Source organism: Trachypithecus francoisi, unplaced genomic scaffold, assembly GCF_009764315.1.
Source record: "Trachypithecus francoisi isolate TF-2019V2 unplaced genomic scaffold, Tfra_2.0 Lachesis_group10, whole genome shotgun sequence".
NCBI classification, from domain to species: Eukaryota; Metazoa; Chordata; class Mammalia; order Primates; family Cercopithecidae; genus Trachypithecus; species Trachypithecus francoisi.
In genome coordinates, this window is record NW_022681455.1 from 107,694,610 (window position 1) to 107,709,319 (window position 14,710).

Below are 14,710 nucleotides of genomic sequence, written 5' to 3' on the forward strand. Positions count from 1 at the left end.
TGTCTAGCTCCCTTGCTTAGGCCCGGATCCAGGGCTGGCGCGGCGCCGCTGCAATCTTTGGGAAGCGGGGGCTTCTGAGTCGCACTCAGCTCTGCAATGCATGCGTTCTGTGATCCTGGGTGAGTTGGTACCCTTCTCTGAACTTCCTCTGTGACAGGCAGAGAAGAGGGGTCGATGACAAGATAGATGGAAAGCACCTGGAAATTGGCAGGCCCTGAGTGGGCACTGGACGTGTGGGGCCTTGGGCAGAACTGCCCCCTCCCGGCCTCATCTCCTGGTGTGCCCCGGGTGGGGAGGGAAAGCTGACTACGTGCACGTTCCCAGCCAGCGCGCGGCCTCCGCGGCGTGGCTCCCAGTGCCCAGGGAAGAACCCTCACCCTCCCTATTCCCAGCAGCCCTGGCCGCCCCGCCCCCCCGCAGCTGCTGCACCCACCCCCACCCTGCCCGGGCCTTTCTGCACCGTCATCTTCTGCCCCGCCGAGGCTCGACCCGTGAGTGGGGCCGCCCAAAACGGGCCAGACCTGGAGCCCCACTCCCGGCTGTGGGAGGGACGGGAAACCGAGATTGGGCAGAATCAGCGCCCCGCCACCCGCTGCGGCGCTCGGGGTGAGATCTGTGGGCCCCGCCCTGCCGCAGGACTCTCAAGCTCTGGGACTGGGTAAGCTCTGGGAGGTAAGGGGGGGCGGGGCGGAGAATCCGTGCGGTCCTACATGCGCAAAGGCTCTTCAGTGTCCCAAGACCCTGGCTTCCCCGCCAAAGAGCCCGCGCAGCTAGGTGGGGTTGGGGGCTAGGACCCAGCTCCACACCCCGCCACGTGGCTCTCTGGGAAGCATCAGACCTGTCACCCTCGAAGGACTGGCGGCTAAATAACTTCGGTATTGAGAGCTCTGAGAGCCTCAAAGGGAGGGCCCAGACCAGCTGGAGTCTCTACCCCTAGACAGGATAAAGGGCAGGCCTTGGGGTCATAGGAGGAGGAGGCTAACATGAAAACAAGGTAGGCTGGAGAGAAGGAGGGGGCAATCCAATCTGCACCCTCCCTGTGTCTGTCCCAAGTAGGTGCTGTCCCCCTCTCCCTTCCTATGCCCACCAATTGGAGGGACACTCTTAAGAAGCCTCAGTTGAAGAAAGCAGATAATCTGCATGTACACAGTGCAGTGATGTCAGTTAATGTGGTGGTGAGGGCATATGTTGTTCACTGGGTACACAGAAGAAGGAACCACCTGCCCTTGGGACACTTAGACATTGGTGTAGACAAGGAAACATTTGAGTCTCGGAGGATGGATAGGTTCATGGAGAGGAGGGAGGGGGAAAGGATTCCAATCTTAGCGATCAGCATCAGCAAAGGCTCCGAGGTGCCAGGGGCATAGTGAGTTCTCCCAGCCCTGACTGGTGGAGGGAAGCTGGGAAGGGCCTGGCTGCCCAGAGTGGTGGGAGGAGGCTAGAGTAGCCAGACCAGATACTTTTGGTTCTCTCTGATGGGCAGTGGGGCTGGCGGGGGGAGGTAGATAGGTATTTAGGATGGAATTCTGCTAGACAGGAAAATATAGTTAAGTTCCTCATAGTTCAGGCTGGAGCAAGTAAGATTCTAGTTTTACCTCTGAATCTCTGAGCCTGTCTCTTTCCTCATCTGTAAAATGGGAACAGGAATCCTAGCCCAGAGAGTTGTCAAAATCACTGTGCTATGGGGCCTAGTGGAATGGGAGTGAGAGGGGCTCAGAGGAACTGTTACAGGACATGAGGTGACAATGGTGGTGTGGCAAGGCAGGAGCTAATGGAGACTCACTGAGAAGTGAAGCAGTGCTCATCACAGATGGGACATAAAGGGAGATAGAGGGGCAGGGGGTAGTCCTGGTCTCAGCTTGGTGGCCCAGGGGAAGGGCTTCAATGGGAGGGAGCCAGGGTGTGACAGGGGAGGTATAGCATGACACCAGAGGGTACTGAGAGAGACCTGGGAGGCAGGATGGCAGCTAGGACCAAATCCTCTCTCCCAGAGAAGGTCCAGCCTCCTAGAGCCAGGGAAGGAGGCAGAGGAGGGACAGCAAAAGGAAGAAGAGATGGGAAGATGCCTTGTGAACAAAGCCAAGGCGGGGAGGAGGGGAGGTTTTCTGGGGGTGGGGGTGGGCTGAGGGCATGGCCCAAGACCTGATGTCTTTGCCTCCTAATGCCAGGGGTCTTGCTGGCTGGGTAAAGTCACTCACAGGAATGGGCCATAATCCTTGGTTGGCAATAAATGGACAAAACAACCGGGTGTGGCGGCTCATGTCTGTAATCCCAACACTTTGGCAGGCCAAGGTGGGCGGATCACAAGGTCAGGTGTTCGAGACCAGCCTAGCCAACATTGTGAAACACCAACACCGTCTCTACTAAAAACACAAAAAATTAGCTGGGCGTGGTGGCAGGCACCTGTAGTCTCAGCTACTTGGGAGGTTGAGGTAGAAGAATCTCTTGAACCCAAGAGGCGGAGGTTGCAGTGAGGAGAGAATGTGCCACTGCACTCCAGCCTGGGCAACAGAGTGAGACTCTGTCTCAAAAAAAAAAAAAAAGGATAAAGCAGATTAATTCTCCCTAATAGCTGCTGTTGGTAGAGATAGTCTCTCAAGAGTAATCCCAGCACTTTGGGAGGCTGAGATGGGAGTATCACTTGAGGCCAGCAGTTCGAGACCAGCCTGGTCAATATAGCAAGACCAGGCCTGGTGGGTGGCTCACGCCTGTAATCCCAGCACTTTGGGAGCCCGAGGCAGGCGGATCACGAAGTCAGGAGTTTGAGACCAGCCTGGCCAACATAGTGAAACTCCGTCTCTACTAAAAAAAAATAAAAGAATAAATACAAAAAATATATAGCAAGACCCCACCTCTTAAAACAAAAATTAAAAAAAAAAAAAAAAAAAAGGTTGGGCTTGGTGGTTCACACCTGTAATCCCAGCGCTTTGAGAGGCCAAGGCGGGTGGATCTTTTGAAGGCAGGAGTTCAAGACCAGCCTGGCCAATAAGGTGAAACCCTGTCTTTACTAAAAATTCAAAAATTAGCCAGGCATGGTGGTATGCGCATGTAATCCCAGCTACTCTGGAGGCTGAGGCACGAGAATCACTTGAGCCCAGGAGGCAGAGGTTGCAGTGAGCCGAGATTGCGTACTGCACTCCAACCTGGGCAACAGCAAAACTCCATCTCAAAAAAAAAAAAAAAGTCTCTCAAAATAGGGGGATCCATGGAGGAAAATCAGTCCAAGTTCGGCAAGTATTTGTTGGTAGCTTGTGTCAGCTAGGCCCTGGGTACTTTAAGATCAAATAACAAATGTCTGTAGGTCATTCTGAGGTCAACGGGGAGCCAGGTGGGTCAGCAGGGAGACAGTCACATTGGGAGTTAGGGCTTCAGCAGGGAGCCAGGTGGGTCAGCAGGGAGACAGTCACATTGGGAGTTAGGGCTTCAGCAGGGAGACAGGTGGGTTTCAGGTGATGTCAAGAGATCTCAGAGCTAGGCCTGAAGAAGATTCTGGTATCTCTGCTTAGGAATCAGGGGACCAGGATGGGCCATGAGACCACATTGGGGTTGCATTATGGTGGCGGTGTTGGTGGGAGGGTGTAGAGGCAGGGCTTGTCCTGGAAAGTTGGATCTCAGGGTCAAGGTAAGGGGAGAAAGGCAGGGAGGCTCTCAGCACTTTGTGCTCTGGGTGCAGAGGGGACTGGAGGGTAGAGTATGGAAGCAGGGAGCTCTAGTCCTGGGTTCTGCAGGGCCAAAGCAGGAGACAGAAGGCTGGACTTAGTAATAGTGAGGATAGTGAGAGAAATATTTGGCAGTCAGACTGGAAAGGACTTGTCTGCAAGCTGGGTGTGGAGTATCAGCATCAATCCTAGGTTTTTCTGCCTGGTTAGGTGGTGAAGCAGATTTGAGAAAAAGACCTTAGTTTGGATAAACGGGGTCTGAACCCGCCTCTGATTTGCCAGGGCTGGAGCTCAGGAGGTCCTGGTTGGGGAGGGCACTCAGAGAGTAGACAGAGTCCTGGGAAAGGCAGGGGAGGAGAGGAGATTCACAGCTGACGTTTGGGGACAGAAGGAGGAGCCTGAGGAGGAGACAGGACAGAAGTGTCTGGAGAGGCAGGAGGACACTGAGTTCCCTGTGTTGGCCTCCAGGTTCTGTGCTTGCAGAGACGACTGGCGGCTGGGATCAAGGTGAACTTAGACCCCAGCCCGGGTGTTCACTGGGGGCAATGAGGGAGAGGTCACAGGCGGCGAGGGCGGGGGGAGGGCAGCCCCCCATTACTTCTCTCCCCTTTCCCCCATGCAGCCCCGACAATGGGCAATGCGCAGGAGCGGCCGTCGGAGACTATAGATCGCGAGAGGAAACGCCTGGTCGAGACATTGCAGGCAGACTCGGGGCTGCTGTTGGACGCGCTGTTGGCGCGAGGCGTGCTCACCGGGCCAGAGTACGAGGCATTGGATGCGCTGCCTGATGCCGAGCGCAGGGTGCGCCGCCTACTGCTGCTGGTACAGGGCAAGGGCGAGGCCGCCTGCCAGGAGCTGCTGCGCTGTGCCCAGCGTACCGCGGGCGCGCCTGACCCCGCCTGGGACTGGCAGCACGTGGGTCCGGGTGAGCGCTCCGGGCGGGACCTAGGGCAGAGCGGGGACGGGGCTGGGGCGGACCAAAGGCCCGGGGAGGGCGGGGTTGTCGTCTCCCCTAGAAGTAGGAGAATGTGAAACCTCGCAGGGGTAAATTGAGCCTCAGTCACTCCCACTTCCGCCCCAGGCTACCGGGACCGCAGCTATGACCCTCCATGCCCAGGCCACTGGACGCCGGAGGCACCCGGCTCGGGGACCACATGCCCCGGGTTGCCCAGAGCTTCAGACTCCGACGAGGCCGGGGGCCTCGAGGGCTGCGAGGCGGTGCAATCCGGGACCCCAGAGGAACCAGAGCCAGAGCTGGAAGCAGAGGCCTCTGAAGACGCTGAACTGGAGCCAGAGCCAGAGCTGGAACCCGAGCCTGAAGCAGAACCAGAGCCGGAACTGGAGCCAGAACCGGACCCAGAACCTGAGCCCGACTTCGAGGAAGGGGACGAGTCGGAAGGTGTGAGGCCGCCCAAACCCTGAGCCGGCTTGGCGGGAGGGCATGGCCTGGGAAGTGGATGCGGGACCCCAACTCTTTGACCACTGTTCCCGTCATCTCTAGATTCCTGAAGGCCAGAACTCTGACTGGCTGTGCCCCGCCCATGCTGGATAGGACCTGGGATGCTGCTGGAGCCAAATCGGATGCCACCAAGGCTCAGTCCAGCCCAGTACTGCTGGAAGTGAATAAACTCCAGAGGGTCCACTGGGACCTGGGCTCTCTCCACAATTCTGGCTGTTTGCCCAGGAACGGAGGGTGGGTACCTCTGAGTCCCAGGGACCTGGGCAGCCCCAAGCCCACCACAAGCATCATCCAGTCCTCAGCCCTAATCTGCCCTTAGGAGTCCAGGCTGCACCCTGGAGATCCCAGACCAATCCCCCTACTGGGACAAGGACCTGACCCTCATGCCCGCATACACAACCCATTTCCCCTCATGAGCCACTTGGCAGCCTGTGTAGGTACCAGCTTAACCCCATGCAAGTCCCTGAGCTGAACATGGAGCAAGGGGAGGGTGACTTCTCTCCACGTAGGGAGGGCTTAGAGCTCACAGCCTTGGGAAGTGAGATTAGAAGAGGGGAGCAGAAAGGGACCTTGGGTAGACAGAGGCCACACACATCATTGTCATTACTGTTTTAATTGTCTGGTTTCCCTCTCGACTGGGAGCTCAGTGAGGACTCTGACCAGTAACTTACACAAAAGGAGCTCTATACATATTATAATATATTCACTGACTAAATGAACAAGGACTTTCCAACTGTGTTTCTGAGTTTTACAGATGGGAAAACTAAGGCCAAAGGATAGGAGTGGGGCTCATACAGCTAAGTCTGAAGGGAAACTGGAAGCAGCAACCACCTCTGCACCTCACCTGGTCCAAGAGGGGTTCAGGACTCAGGCCACCAAACTCTAGGGCCTGTCCCTCAGGCGCAATTGCAGCTGCTCCTAGGCTATGCCAACCTCTACCAGAGACCAGATGTAAGGGTGTGAGCAAAGACAGGAACAGCAGAGGCCAGTGGAGGGAGTGGGGACAGGGCCAAGGGAGCTCTTGGGCTTGACTCTCAAGGCCTGAATCACTGTATGTGTGTGTGTGTGTGTGTAATGGGAGTGGGGCTGGGAAAATTGGTGCCTTCTAGGAAGGAATGTCCTGTTCCCCTGCCCACAAAACCTTCAGGAGCTGCTGCTCCCAGTCACAGGAAGTAGACCATATAAATATGGAATAAATACATGACCAGTGACAGAGGCAAAATGTCAGAAAGCAGACCCCAGACCAGCTGGGTCTCTACTACCAGGACCCCAGGCTCAGGCCATCAATCACCCCAGGAGAAGAGATCCCAACCCCTACCAGGACCCAGTGAGAGGTAGACAGCACGACTGCTGAAAGAGCACCAAGGGGCCAGGTGAGGGAAGGGAGACTGGAGTACTGGGACAACCAAAGCCATCTCATGCAAGAACAAGTTTCTATTCCCAAACCACCCCCATCCCCATCAATGCTCAGCTCCCTTCCTGTCCCCATGCCTTCCCTCTGCTCAACAGAGAGCTGGAGGCAGGAGGGGGACTCAGTTTGCCAGACATGCTGTTGCAGGTCCCCAGGCCCCAGGGAGGCTAGCAAGGGACACAAACCCTTTGATGTTGCCACTCCTCCTCAAGGAATGCTCCTGCCCTCCCAACACCCCCAAGAAACACCCAGGCCGTGGAAGCATGGAGCAAACAGCTTCATGTTCTGGGGGCCTATCTGGAGCTTCTGTCCAGGGCCTCTGCAGCCCTCAACGGACATCAGTCGGGTAGCAGGCGACCCAGCTCTGCCTCATCCAGCCGGTTGGTGGCCATGATGTGCTCCAGCTGCTGCCGGTAGCGTGCCAAGTCCTGCATGAAGTGGGGCACCCGGGTATTATCCAGCACCCCATGGGGCCGCAGGTGGTCCACATCCTCATAGGATACCTGCAGGAGGAAGCTGGGCATCAGGCATAAGCAGTGGCCCCTGGCTTTTAGGTAGCGGGTTCCAGCCCACTGCTTATGGCTCACTGCCCTTTGCTCCAGGACTCCCCTCCTGATCCACAATTAGCTACAACGTTTTATACCTGTAGACTCAATCCTTGGTCTTTGCTCTTTCTCTCAATAGTTTCTTTTTGTCATAGATGCCCTACAACCCCACTTCTCTCTCTAGCCCAGCCTCTCCCCTCACCTCCGAACATGGACATCCAACTGCTTCTTTAATGTCTTCCCCTGGATAGCCCTCAGGGTGGCCCCATGTCCAACAGTCAACTCCTGAGTGCCGGCTTATGCCAGCTCCACCCTCTTCATAGTCACCCAGGTCAGATTCCAGGGAGGGGGCTTGGACTCTCACCCTCCCATCATGGTAGCCACTGAGTTAAAAGGATTCCCCTCTCTGAAGAGCTCTCCAGCTCGTCCCTTCATCTCCAACCCAATGGCCACTGCCTGGTTAGGCCAGACCACCATCCCTTCTGCAGGAGTGACAGGAAAGGCCTCCTCTGTGCCCCTGCACTCCCTTCCCTAGTTCTCTCTCCAATCCACCTCCCATATGACGTCCAGAAGGAGCCTTCTGAAGCAAATATCAGTGTCACTCCTCTGCTTAAAGCTCCTCCCACTCCCCGTTGCTTCAGATGAAGTCTGCTTTCCTCGGCCTGGCACAAATGCCAGTGCCAGGGAGTTGCTCCCTGGCCATTCCTCCTTCCCCTGGCCTTCCCCTGATGGCTCCCTTGGCCTGGAATGCTCACCTCCTTTGAGATGCAGTATTTACATACACCTGCAGCCTCGTTAAGCACCTGGTCTTGCTGCCAGTCATTTCATCTCCTGTTCTCACTTCCACCCACACTCCCACCACCACCAGAGGCCTGGCACCCAGCCCTCGGTCTAGCACCAATCCGAGGCTCAGGGAATTCTACAGCCAGGCAGGGAGCTGGCCAGAACCTCTGAAGGTCCACAGCCCCTCACCTTGCCCAGTGAGGTCAGCAGCGGGAAATCGATGGTTTGGCGATGTCGCAGAATGCGCACGATGCCGTCCAGGTACACCTGGTCCTTGCTGAAACAACCTGGGAGCGCAGGAAGGCGGTGAGATCCTCTCGACCGAAGCCCCGCCCCCTCCCAGCCCCCACCCTGCTCTAAGCACCTCCCCCGCGCTGGCGCCCACCTGGCAGCGAGGTGTCGGTCTGGCCGCGCTTGGCGCGCACGCAGTACTCCCAGCGCACGTCGGCGTCCTGCACGTAGCGCGCCAGGTCCTGGAAGAGCTGACGGAAGGACATGCGCGCGGCGCGGTGGATGGTGTAGTAGAGCAGCGCAGCGCGCCACAAGAACGGCTGCTTGCGGAACAGCACGCTGTGTAGGCTGGCCAGGCCCTCCTCCGTGGGGTTCGCCGGCCGCAGCCCGTACCGCAGCCGGCCCTCCGCATTGTGCCACGGCTGGCGCGCGTTGTTCACGCCCCGCAGGTAATGGGTGCCTGCGGGGAAGGCGAGGGGAGGCGGCGCTGGGTGGGGCGTTCAGGGACCCGCCTGTGAGCCCAGTCCTGGCCCCGCTCCACCTGGCGGGGCTCTGGCCGCGACACTTCCATCCTCATGCTCCCAAACTCAGGCTCGCACAGAAGCTCTCCCAGCCCCAGGCAGCGTGAAGCTCCTCTTCCGGTGGACTCGCACCCAAGGATCCACAGAGGCTCACATACATGAATCCTCTCCCACCCATCCGCCCCCCACCCTACACCCACGCACCCACACACGTGCACGAACTCTCCCGAACTGACATTGCCCCCAGCCCTCCTGGACACAAGAACACATATACCACCCTGCCCAACATCCTGGGTGCCCACATCATCTTGAACAGTCACGCTGATGCACCCGGTAAAAAACACCTCTTGCCCAGAGCAACAGGATTCTCGAGGAAGAGGGACAGACAGATAAGAATAGCGGTGAGTGCCCTGCACCCTCCTGCCCAGCCTGGCCAGTCCCCTCCTAAACCAGGCGCCGTGTGTCCTCAAGCCAAGTCCATTCCCAGGATCTGGCCTTCCATCCACCCTGGAGGGCCCGCGTGGCGGCTGGCCTGGTGGGACCCTGAGGCTTCTCCTTCTGACCTGTCAGGGCCTCACCAGCCTTACCCCCACTGTCGAGAGAAGTCAGAGAGGAAGTGGAGAGAGAAAAATATACCCGAAAGGACCAAGAGATAAGGGCGAGCCCAGAGTATGGGCAGGCATGTTCTGGCCTACCTCTGTGAGCCAGAGGGCGGAGGTGGCTGCTCAGGAAGAGAAAGCCCTGACCTCAGAAGGGAAGGGGTAGAAACAAAAGGGGGAGTTATTGGGGCCCCTCCTTCCCACTCCTCCCAGCTCCCAGGCCCCTTTCATGCCTACCCATCCACCCGGATACCCACACCCTGACCTATCTCATGCCGCAGCATGCCCTCCAACCAGTACTGGCGGGCTCCGGTCAGGTTGATCGCCAATGTGGGCCGGCTGTTCTCCACCATCATCACTGCCTGGGACAGCAGGTCCTCACTCAGCTGCACCACAACCTGCAGGTGGCAGTGCTCTGAGCCATGGCCACCAGCCTGGGGCCAGGGTGCAGGTGGACCCAATGATGCCACAGGGCAGCAGGGCCAGACAATTGGCCAGGGCACCCGCCCTTCATCACCTCTACTCAGAACCAGCTCCCACCTCACTGGGGCAGGGGCAGGGGTGGGTCATGTGTGGAGCTGGACCTGGGATCACCCACAAGACACCCTGATTTGGGGCATGTAAAGGAAGGGCTCTGCAGGCAAGCTCACCTCCCCGACGCAGCCCTCCTTCTGCATGTATTTGCGCACAATGGACCATATCTGGCACTTGGTGAGCAGCTGCCCCCCGGTGGCAGCCTCAAAGTGTTCATAGGTTCCAAACTTCTCCAGAACAGCCTCTATGATGCCAACTGCCTGTACACGGGGCCACAGTGGCTGGTCAGGACAAGCCCCTTGGGTGGTCAGGGCCAGGGTATGGTGGGGAGGCTGGACTGACCTGATGGATGAACTGTCCAGAGGCCTCGCAGTACTTCTCCAGCACAGCTGTGGGCATGGGCTCCTGGTACTCGAACTGTGGATTGTAGGTGTAATGGGACTGGAAGAACTTGTCCCGCTCACGGTCCATATTGGTTGGCCGCAGGGCCACCAACATGCAGGGGTTCTTGCTGGCACTATGGCCTGCATCCCTTTGAGTCTTAGCAATGTGAGGCAGGGAGGCTGCAGGCCGCAGGGTGCCACCGCCTGGGTTCTGTCCCCGTCCAGGTGGAGGCCGTCCCAGGGTGCCACGTCCCCGCCGGCCAGTACTATTTACAGAGTAGGTGCTCTCACTGCGACGCATGTGGCCACGGTGGCCCAGGTGCATCTGTGAGAAGGGCTGCTGCTCAGGCTGGGGCTGCAGTGCTGGGGGGACTGCCAGAGCCAGGGGCAAGGCCAGGGACTGAGACCAGGGGTACAGTGGTGGCCCATCTTGGTCTGAGGGCTTCAGCCTATGGCGCAGGGATGGGGGACTGGTAGGCGGGCTGGGGGGTGCCTGATCATATGCCTGAGCCCCGGAGTCCAGCACCATTCTGTCTTGGGGGTCACATCCAGCCGGGTCACTCCAACTCCCAATACTGTCGACCTCTGGGGACACAGAAGGGCATGTGGAGACCAGCATGAGTGGGTGTGACCAAACGACCAGCAGGCCCTGTACTCCGCATTGCCTCTGCTGGGCCCTTGGTGGGCCCAGGCACTGCTACCAGGGGTCTGATTGGCTGCAGCTTCCATTGCCTACAGCAGACTCACCTGAGTATGCTAGGCCAGGGGAAAGCACTTTTGTTTTTGTTTTTGCTCTTTGAGACGGGGTCTCGCTCTGTCACCCAAGGTGGAGTGTAGTGCAATGATCGTAGCTCATTGCAGCCTCCAACTCCTGGCCTCAAGTAGTCCTCCCGCCTCAGCCTCCCAAAGTGCTGGAATTAAACGCATGAGCCACCGCACCCAGCTGAAAGCAAGAGGTTTTTTTTTTTTTTTTGAGACAGAGTCTCGCTCTGTCACCCGGGCTGGAGTGCAGTGGCCGGATCTCAGCTCACTGCAAGCTCCGCCTCCCAGGTTTACGCCATTCTCCTGCCTCAGCCTCCGGAGTAGCTGGGACTACAGGCGCCTGCCACCTCGCCCGGCTAGTTTTTTGTATTTTTTAGTAGAGACGGGGTTTCACCGTGTTAGCCAGGATGGTCTCGATCTCCTGACCTCGTGATCCGCCCGTCTTGGCCTCCCAAAGTGCTGGGATTACAGGCTTGAGCCACCGCGCCCCACCGAAAGCAAGAGTTTTACACACCCACCTAGATAGTGGTTACTGAAATCCTTTCAGCCTGAGCTCCTGAAGGCAAGGACTGAGCCTCTTATTGTGATTCTAACCTCTGTACTCAGCACTCACTTAATCTGAGAGGTGACACAGTGCGGCTTCAGCTGCCTGGGCAGATTAGGTAGGTGAGAAAGCCTCAGGGGCTGCCTTCTGCCTATGGCATCTTCTCAGTGCCACCCCTGCCCGCCACCTGGCTTTACCCACATCATCCTGCCCATTAGGCCTCAGTCAGTTTCAATGTCTGAGGGCCCCATGCTTACACCAGTACCCCCCAGAATGCCTTCTCTCCTCTGAGCTATCTGTTGAAATCCAAGTTAGAATCTGCTTTTGGGGAACAGAAGGAAGCTTCAGCAAATCCAAGCCAATCCCTGGCTTGTCCCCTATCTGAGGAATCTTTCCAGTGGTCATCCAAAGCCAGTGTCAGGGCGCTCACCCCGACTCTGTTCCAGGACTCAATCCAATCCTGTCTCTCCCCAGAGACTGCCTGGAGAAGCTCCAGCTGCTGACCTTCCTTGCCTGCTCAGCGACTCACTTCCATCACTTCCTACATCATCAATCTCTTCCTCTCTACTGGAGTCTTTCCATCAGCATAAACACATGCTGTTATTTCTCCATCTTAAAAAACAAAACAAAACCCTCACTAGAACCCACACTCCTCCAGCTACAGCCCCACTGCATCTTCCTCTATCTGCTGCTATTGCAGCACATACCTGGAGTCATCTATACCCAGTCTGCAGTTCCTTCTTTCCTGTTCTCTCTTAAATACACTCCAATTAGCCTTTTGCTCCTGGCACTCCATCCAAATTGATCTAATCAAGGTCACCAATGACCAGCAATGACCTTCATATTGATCAGCACCAGATACAGTTAATCACTGCATCCTGGAGGCCAGGCAGGGTGGCTCACACCTGTAATCCCAGCACTTTGGGAGGCTGAGGTGGGCGGGTCACCTGAGGTTGGGAGTTTGAGACCAGCATGACCAACATGGAGAAACCCCGTCTCTACTAAAAATACAAAATTAGCTGGGCATGGTGGCACATGTCTGTAATCCTAGCTACTCGGGAGGCTGAGGTAAGAGAATCGCTTGAACCTGGGAGGCGGAGGTTGCAGTGAGCCAAGATTGCACCACTGCACTCCAGCCTGGGCAACCACAGGGAAACTCCGTCTCAAAAAAAAAAAAAAAAAAAAATCACTGCATCCTGGAAACATGCTGTCCACTTGGTTTTCCAAAGACACTCAAACTTAGTTCTCCTCCTACTTTGCTGATCATCCCTGTCTCCCTGACCTCTTAACACTGTAACGCTCCAGGACTTGTCTATGGAAACTTCTCCATTTATGTTCACTCCCTAGGTGTTCTCATCCACTCTCGTGGTTTTAAATACAGTAGCTCAGACTTCTTCCATAAAAACTTTAGACCAGTGTTGCCAATTTTGGTGCAATTTGACATAGTGTCTATTTGCCCAGGTTGGTCTTGAATTCCTGGCCTCAAGCGATCTTCCCACCTCAGCTTTCCAAGTAGCTGGAACCAAAGGCACATGCCATCATGTCCAGCTTCAGTGCGCTGTTGTCACTTGAATGTTTAACAGGCATATCAAACAGAATATGTCCTCTGTCTGGGATGTTCCTCCCCCTATATAATAGCATGGGTCACTTTCTCACTTTCCTCAAATCTCTGCATCAATACCATGTTATTAGAAAAGCCTCTCTAACACACCCTCTATAAAGTAGTAAACCTCCTCTCCCCTCTCCACTATCTTCCCTTCCCCACATTATTGTTCTCTCTAGCAGTCATCACCATCACTTCAGTACACTTTATATTTGAATGATAGGTATATTGATAGTTATCTGTTTTATCCTTTCCAACATTCACAGCTATGTCCCCAGAACCCAGAACAGTGCCTGGCCCGCAGCAGTTGCTCAATAAATAAATGAATCCAAGAGCCCTTCTTTCAGAACTAGAATTATTCCTTCCCTGCACTTTGCTTCCCTATCTAGACCTCATCTTCCCCCTCTCCACTCCCCTCTACCCTGCCTAATGACCAGCTGCTTGAAAAGACTTCAGGTCCCAGGTTTCACTTCCTTTAACTAACTGTACACTTTTTTGGACTCTTCACCCCTTTACAGGCTTCTGCCTGGCCCAGTCCCCTCCATCTCCCCTTCTTTCATTCGACATACCTCCTCGAAATTACCAGAATACGCCTGTTTCTTTCACGTCTCAGGTCCTTCCGCCAAGAATGCCTTTGCAATATATTCCTGGAGCAAACTCAACCATTCTTCAAGGCTCAGTTTAGGCCTCACTTCCTCCAGGAAGCCTTCCCCGCGTCTAGTGTCCCACTGCTTCGGCGACTTCTTTACTCAGAGCTGTCACTGTCGGAGCCTAGGTCCGTGTTCTCACCATCCCCTGAACTCCCCGAAGGCAGGAACGGGGTCTGATTCAACCCCCTGTACCAAGCACCCAGCACTAGGTGCATAATGAATGAAGGATGGATGGGGGAGGAGCCCCCGACTGCCAAAGGCGGGGTCTGGTGACAAATAAGAGGGTGTGGCCTGTGCGGATAAGAAGCCCCGGGAGAGGACAAGGTGAAGAGCCAATGGGGAACCAGAAATTGAGGAGGGGCGTGACCTGCAGCCAATAAGCGGTGGGGGACAAGGCGAAGGGCGTGTCCAATGGAGGGTGGGGCCAGGAGACAATGGAGTGGAGGGTTCTCCGGAAGATTGGGAAAGGTCGCGTCGCGGGCCTCCTCCCGGCCTTTGGGGGAGTCCGTCTGCGTGCGGTGCCCCCACCTGTTCGCCCTTCTTCTTGCGGCCCGCCGCTCCCGCTCTGCTACACCAGCCACCGGCCGCCCAGCCGGCGGGAGCCGACGCCGATGACGTAAGTCCTCGGGCGCGCGCACGCTCTTACGAAAGCGGGGAGCTTCTTGTCAGTCTCCGCGGCGGCGCGCCCCCGAAGCCACTGGGAGCGGAGCCAGGCAGGGCTGAGGGGGCGGTGTTCGTGGTCCTGGGCCCGCCCCCTTCCCAAGGCCCCAGCGAGTTACTGGGCTTCAGGGGCTCCCAGGTGGCCAGGGCGGCCGAGACTCTTGCTCACGGCCTGGGCGCGGAGACGTGGTGGCGTAGCCCGCGGCCTCGGGAACGCAGTCCGCACAGAGGGCAAATGCCTGCATAGGCGGGGCGCAGCCCGTGTACCAGGTCGGGAGCCAGGATACTTTAAGCGTGTCACTGTGCAAGGATTCCCTGAACCCTCGTGGGCATTTTTATTCCATCCCACCTTCCCCAACACACACA

General features: G+C 56.8%; 2 protein-coding genes across 8 annotated transcripts; one reads left to right on the forward strand and one right to left on the reverse strand.

Moving 5' to 3' along the window:
- The first annotated feature begins 524 nt into the window (after positions 1-524).
- Positions 525-5,851, forward strand: NOL3 (nucleolar protein 3). 5 transcript variants are annotated; one of them, XM_033218750.1, is made up of 4 exons: positions 525-653; positions 4,280-4,584; positions 4,741-5,058; positions 5,161-5,851. In XM_033218750.1, exons 2-4 carry the CDS (start codon positions 4,290-4,292, stop codon positions 5,166-5,168), a joined length of 621 nt encoding a protein of 206 aa, XP_033074641.1. In that variant the 5' UTR covers positions 525-653; positions 4,280-4,289; the 3' UTR covers positions 5,169-5,851. The 5 variants fall into 5 exon arrangements, with proteins under 5 accessions (XP_033074641.1, XP_033074639.1, XP_033074642.1 ...); XM_033218748.1 differs by having other exon boundaries at positions 526-658; positions 4,282-4,584; XM_033218751.1 differs by having other exon boundaries at positions 574-672; positions 4,282-4,584.
- On the reverse strand, positions 5,716-14,697 carry KIAA0895L (KIAA0895 like). 3 transcript variants are annotated; one of them, XM_033218741.1, is made up of 8 exons: positions 13,604-14,697; positions 10,085-10,710; positions 9,859-10,002; positions 9,474-9,606; positions 9,305-9,350; positions 8,243-8,548; positions 8,047-8,144; positions 5,716-7,032 (listed from the first exon to the last, which is right to left on the reverse strand). In XM_033218741.1, the coding sequence occupies exons 2-8, from the start codon at positions 10,652-10,654 to the stop codon at positions 7,022-7,024; spliced, it is 1,308 nt and encodes a 435-aa protein (XP_033074632.1). In that variant the 5' UTR covers positions 10,655-10,710; positions 13,604-14,697; the 3' UTR covers positions 5,716-7,021. The 3 variants fall into 3 exon arrangements, with proteins under 3 accessions (XP_033074632.1, XP_033074631.1, XP_033074630.1); XM_033218740.1 differs by lacking the exon at positions 9,305-9,350 and adding an exon at positions 11,862-12,043; XM_033218739.1 differs by lacking the exon at positions 9,305-9,350.
- Between the last annotated feature and the right edge of the window lie 13 nt (positions 14,698-14,710).